The sequence below is a fragment of the Drosophila willistoni genome (assembly GCF_018902025.1).
Source record: "Drosophila willistoni isolate 14030-0811.24 chromosome XL unlocalized genomic scaffold, UCI_dwil_1.1 Seg141, whole genome shotgun sequence".
Lineage (NCBI taxonomy): Eukaryota > Metazoa > Arthropoda > Insecta > Diptera > Drosophilidae > Drosophila > Drosophila willistoni.
Window position 1 is genome coordinate 7,271,256 of NW_025814052.1, and position 6,122 is coordinate 7,277,377.

Here is a 6,122-nt window from a genome sequence, read left to right on the forward strand (position 1 = left end):
CGGCCCTGAGTCGAGTAATAGTGTGCCAACTCCTTCTTATGCTTCTGCTGCTGCTGCCTCTCTACTCTCCTTTCTCCTGATCCTTCTTATGCTCCTGCTATTTCAACTTCTATAGCCCGCAACACTTCCGGCATTTAAGCAAACAAATGTATGTGGCAGGACAGTAGAACATTGCAACTTAGCTAGGGCATACCTATATCTATATACATTTGTGTTCCATTTGGGCTACCCTTCTTGTGAGCGTGTGTGGTTGACTGTGTTGGTGTATGTGTGTGTGTGTGTGTGTGTGTAGGCGGAAAATGCGGCCATGTAGGCTAATGAGTTCGTTCTATGTATGTCGGACATGTGTTGTTGTTTCTTGTTGGTTGTTGTCCCCACTCTGATTTGCTTTTTGCCATTATTGTTGCTGTTGTTGGGTCTCTTTTTTTTATGCCATTTCGTGCCGCTTTTTTTGTTAGTTGTTTAAGCGTGTTGGCTAACGAGGACAACATGGCCATTGTTGTCTTCGTTAAAGCAACACAGAGGCCACACAAAGTTCTTTCGGTGAAAAGAAATGCCACCAAGTTTGATCTAAGGCCCAAAACTATGTTTCAGAAGCCCGATGAATCAATGATAAAAAATATTTATTAATTCAAATACATAAACAAAATACTATTTCAATTTTCGCAGTCCTCGGTAGATGAGTTGTCTAAGTGGCCCAGTCATTTAGGCATTTCGAATCCCAGGCTAGTGTATGAATGTAGTTTTCGTATAAGCCGAAGGCCTAGAGTTAGTTTACAACTACATATATCCTATACTTATAATGATAATAATAATATTTCAATTTTGTGGAGCAATTTATCATAGCTCTTGTTTATATAGATTTTATTTTTAATATTCTTTAAGCAAATAAAACCTTTTTTTCAAAGTTATCATTCATTTATTTCAAACTTTCATTAACGAAACTCTGATTGAGTAATGTGATATACAAAAATTTACCAATAATATGCAAGTAAAAATGATCTGATCATTCAAAATAGCGTCTCAGCCATATGAACCGCAGACTGAGTAACTCTAACATGATGGCCACCACAGCTGTGGTCAAGAGAATAGAGCTCACTGTGAATAGGCCACAAAAGGTAATTAATGGCACCGTTGTTACATCATGATGATTCTGTGGAGTTCTATATTTCGATTGATCGTACAAACGATTGATGTGACCCACAATACCAGATGACATTAGTTGCTTCAACTTGCGATCAAATGGAAATTTTAATACCGAATGTCGTCGTAGATACATAACCAATTGATAGAGAAATATTGGTTCTTTGACGTGTGTAAGACGCGTTGTGTGCCAATTAATTTGATTATAGTATGCCAAATTAGCCATTAGAACAGTACTGGTAAGCCTCTCTCCCGTCTGAGAGTCACACTCTTCCTCCAGTAAACGGAAACGACGCAGATAATTCATTTTGGTTAGCCTGGTACGTTCGTGGGGATAAAAATCATAGTATTCATGGGCAACTAAAGTATAATTATTATTCAGTAGATCCGAAATTTGCTCTGGCAATGATGAACTATATGGCAAGCGAAAAACATCATACAATTTCCCTTGATATGCAGCACGTAGAACCAAGGCCATAAGAAGCCAAACAGCTAACATCAAACGAGCCTTTTTTGAATAACAAAGAGGAGAGTTAAAAACTGTTGTAAAAATAAAGTTTTTGTTTTTTTTTTTTTAAGAAAAAACTCACCACATACATGGTAGGCAATCTACGTTCAACAACTGGATTACCCAATAAAATTGTCAGTACGCACAGGCCGCCCAAAGAAATGTCAAAACTACCATTTTGTCTATGCCATATGGCCTGAACGATCACCATCAGAATGCAGGCTATAATCAGTAATAGCCAAACGTGCCTTTTAAATGGCAATGCCAATTGTGTAACTGCACCAATTTTGCTATCCATGTGAACCACAAATATCAAACTGCTCTGATAATAAGCGCTGGTTGTTGAGAAATAATTGCGATACAAATGCGAGGCACTCAAGGCACCAATTGCCACTGACGAATTGTTGGTGGCCAATTCGTTTAAACAATCGCCACAGGTGCCAACAGGTGTATCCGGACTAGCGCATTTATCACATGGATTCCTTAGCTGTATGCGAAAATCAAAGATATCCGCCAACATTTTAAGCAAGTCACCATCGATGCCGCTTAAACGCCACGATTCCGATAGCTGTACAGGATCTTCAGAGTCACCATTGAAGATGACAAACGGTGCCAGATGAAACCAACTGATGTTCAAGGGACAACCATATAGACTGTGCATACTACGATCAAAGAGATTACGATGCGTTATCTCACGAAGCAGTTGCCCATTTTTATACTCATTCAATAATTGAATAGTTAAACTTTGATTGCAATGAGCTCCATACAAACGATAGCCATAAACGAGAACACCAACATCATGATCAATTTCCTCCTCGTCGGAAACTATCTCTGAATGCTTTTCGACAAGCAAAATAACATTAAGCACATGAAAATTGAAACAGGTTTCAAACATATCTTCAATTTCCAACTCCATACTGTCATCCATTGCCTTGCCCATATAGAGTATTAGAAATGTGAACTCATTGTCGAATTGCGAGTCAGCAAAATGAAACCTCAATGTCCGAAATGCCTCGGCGCTGTCCACCAAAAAGACAATATGATCTTTTGGCCTCTCAATGGGTTTATCCCGCAACAATTGTACACCGATTTCAGTACCCAAATCCATCAGCAGATGGGTCAACAATTCATTTTGGTCATGTTGTTGATGTTGGTTACTCTTACGAAACAATTCAATGACCGCCAGTGTACTATGATCCGGACACACATGTTGCTTCAGCACATATATTGCGGCAGTTACCAATGCTGTAGGTCGATAGGGCAACGGTGCCGGAACAGCTCCAAGCACCACAAAGGGCAAAAATGTTAAACTGACCGACCAAATACTGCTCCACCACATGGATACAAAGTGAACAAGGCAAAGGGTCAGCCAATACTGTAACTCAATATTCATCAATTTGCCAACCAATAAATATTAATTGCATTTAATTTCACTAATGTGGCCAACCATTTCTCATGCTAGATATGAATCAGCAGTTAATAAGTACAAATTGTGGACTAATTGGATTGCAAATTTCTTCACCATATCCTTAAAATTTATCAATTGTTCAATAAAGTGTGATTATAAGAGGATTTTTATACCCTTGCAAAAAGAGTATATTAATTTTGGTCAGAAGTGTGCAACGCATAGAAGGAAGCATTTCAGACCATATAAAGTATATATATTCTTGATCAGCACGACGAGACGAGTTCAAATAGCCATGTCCGTCCGTCCGTCCGTCTGTCCGTCTGGCCGTCCGTCCGTCCGTCTGGATCAACGCAAACTCCTCCTAGACCGTAAGAGCTACAGAGCTGAAATTTTGCATGTAGGCTTGTATATACTGCAGGCGTTGTATATCTCGGATTCAGCCGGATCGGATCACTATATCATATAGCTCCCATACAAATGGCAAAGTCACGAACAGTGACTTTTCTTAATAACTTCGTTATTTTCTGAGCTATTGTCATAAAATTTAATATTGGTGAGTTAATTACACATATAAACGACTATGCCAAATTTGATCAAGATCGGGTGACTATATCATATAGCTCCCATAGGAACGATCGGTGGAAAACAGTGACTTTTATCAATAACTTCGTTACTTTTGACGCGATTGCTTTCAAATTAAACATTTGTTAGTTTAATATATCTGTTAATGACTGTGCTGAATTTGATAAAGATCGGGTTACTATATCATATAGCTCCCATAGGAACGATCGGTGGAAAACAGTGACTTTGATCAATATCTTAGTTTTTTCCCATGCTAAGATTGTAGGCCGTTCTTTCGCAAACATTAGCCTTTAGCCTTTAGCCTATAGGTAAGGAAAGAGTTACCATAAAAGTTGCAAGGGTATACAAACTTTGACGCGGTCGAAGTTAGCCCCGGCCCTCTGGTTTTCAAATATCAGAATTTCATCTTGGTTATATAGTAAAAAACTGCTTTCAGGATATTTTCAAGAAAAAAAAGTTCCTAGAAGCCATTTTGTGGCATAAATTCCCAAAAACTCGAAGTAAATTTTTCCAAAACAAAAGGCAAAAAAATGAAACTATCAACAGAGCTTACTTGGATGAAGTAAGGAAATGAACAAAAAAAAAGAATATAAAGTATAGTTTTAAAATGTATCCTGAAAATATAATGTTTTTTATAGTTTCACCACACCAGCAATTTGTGATCTTGTAGCTAGTCATCATGATTTTGTATAAGATTCTTGTTCTAATAGACCTAAAGAACCTATAACAGATGTTTGATTTTGTGTTTAAGTGATTTATTTATTTGATTATTGAAAAATTTAAAAACTTTGCTGACTTTCAACTTGTTCAATGCACTTCAAATAGTTGAAATATTTTTTGAAGCTCAACATTTTCACATGCTAGCAAGCATTACAATTAGAGAGTGTACACAAGCAACCACATAAGCCACATACATACACACACACACACGCACACACATTTATAGTTACTTACATTTACAGTTATAGGATGAGAGGCATACGAAAAGTTGCCATCATATTCTAAAGACTTTTTTATGGGTAGAGGCAAAGTTTGAAAACTTTTAATTTTGCAACTTTTGTCGCTTGCTGCATATGCTCAGAGTGTGTGTGTGTGTGTGTGGAAATCTGATGACATCTTATTAGGTAAATGCAAATGCTTTTCTTTCTGACAAAAATTTGTTCCACTTTAAGAGTCATTTGGTCCGATTATATAGGGATATAAGCAGATATTATTCAATTAATTGCAAGTTCATTCATGCATGTGCCATAAAAATATCACCTATTTACTCCTATATACATATATATATATATATATATACTTTATATACAATAAATTTATTTGTTTTCTTTTTTTTTTTTATTTTGTGTTGGTTGCCTGCACCGCATTTGCATTTACATGCACATCCTTTGTGCCCAAAGGATATTACATTTTTCCACTTCAAGCACTTTTGTGAATTTAATGAAATTTTTAATTTTCATGCGCACAGCAAGTGTGAGCGAGAGTAGGGGACCACAAGGACCACTAGGAGGGATAACTAACAAGCCGCAGAGATATGCTATCCCCCATTTTTTTCTCTCTCTTTCTCCTCTGACTGGGCCCAGTCCCAATGAGAAAAGGAGAGCAAGATAGAGCAGAGAGAGAGGCGGAGAAGGAGAGAGCAAACAACTTTGTTGAAAGATAAATAAAAATTGCTCCTCTGTGTGCGTATCTTACCATACTCACCCCCCCACCCTCCCCCCACTACCCAATTACTATCCATATCCCTCATTCTACATGAGTTTTGCACTCTTGTATGCACATCTTCCACTTTGTTGGACTGTTGTTTGGTGGCCACACTCTCATCAGATGGACATGCATGCCACTAAAATAAAAATAACCCAAAAAAAGAAATAATTGAAAGAACTGCAAAAGTTGGGCTTATTAAAAACCAAGGCAACGACTTTAAAATACCCTAAGGGCAATCTAAAGTGACTGAATTTCATCCGCATTTATTACACTTGGCATGTTGCATACTTTAGGGGGCCCCGTTTATGTTTTACTTTAACCAGGGTATGCTAACCACATGTGTATATATTCCATGTGGATTGTGTGGTAATCCAAAGCATTTAACTAGCATTGGTTAAATGTTTTGACCAAGCCTGTCAAGATGCAACTCTTTAAGCCTCTCTCTCTCTCTCCCCCTCAACCTCTTTGTCATTCTTTAAGTGTAATGTAACGTGTATTCAGTTCTTCTTTAAAGAAAAGTGAAATTCAATATCCATATCTCAAGCAAATACCATTTTTGGACATATCTAAATACATCTTGAAGGCAGATCTTTGTATATATCCAATTAAATGGCTAACCAACTAAGGGGGCAAAAAAATAACCCGAATGATAAAAGTCTTTCAAGTTCTTCTACCTAGATTCTTTGCTCCTTTCACTTGTACCCTTTTCTCGAGTTTTGTGCATAAATTAAAAATGACAAGGATATGACCAGAACACGAATAGCTACCAAACTA

The 6,122-nt window shown here is 37.4% G+C and overlaps 1 protein-coding gene across 1 annotated transcript; it reads right to left on the reverse strand.

The window, feature by feature from the left end:
• Positions 1 to 982: 982 nt before the first annotated feature.
• Positions 983 to 3,031, reverse strand: LOC26529555. The gene is made up of 2 exons (XM_015177258.2): positions 1,734 to 3,031; positions 983 to 1,651 (listed from the first exon to the last, which is right to left on the reverse strand). The coding sequence occupies exons 1-2, from the start codon at positions 2,988 to 2,990 to the stop codon at positions 1,007 to 1,009; spliced, it is 1,902 nt and encodes a 633-aa protein (XP_015032744.1). The 5' UTR covers positions 2,991 to 3,031; the 3' UTR covers positions 983 to 1,006.
• Between the last annotated feature and the right edge of the window lie 3,091 nt (positions 3,032 to 6,122).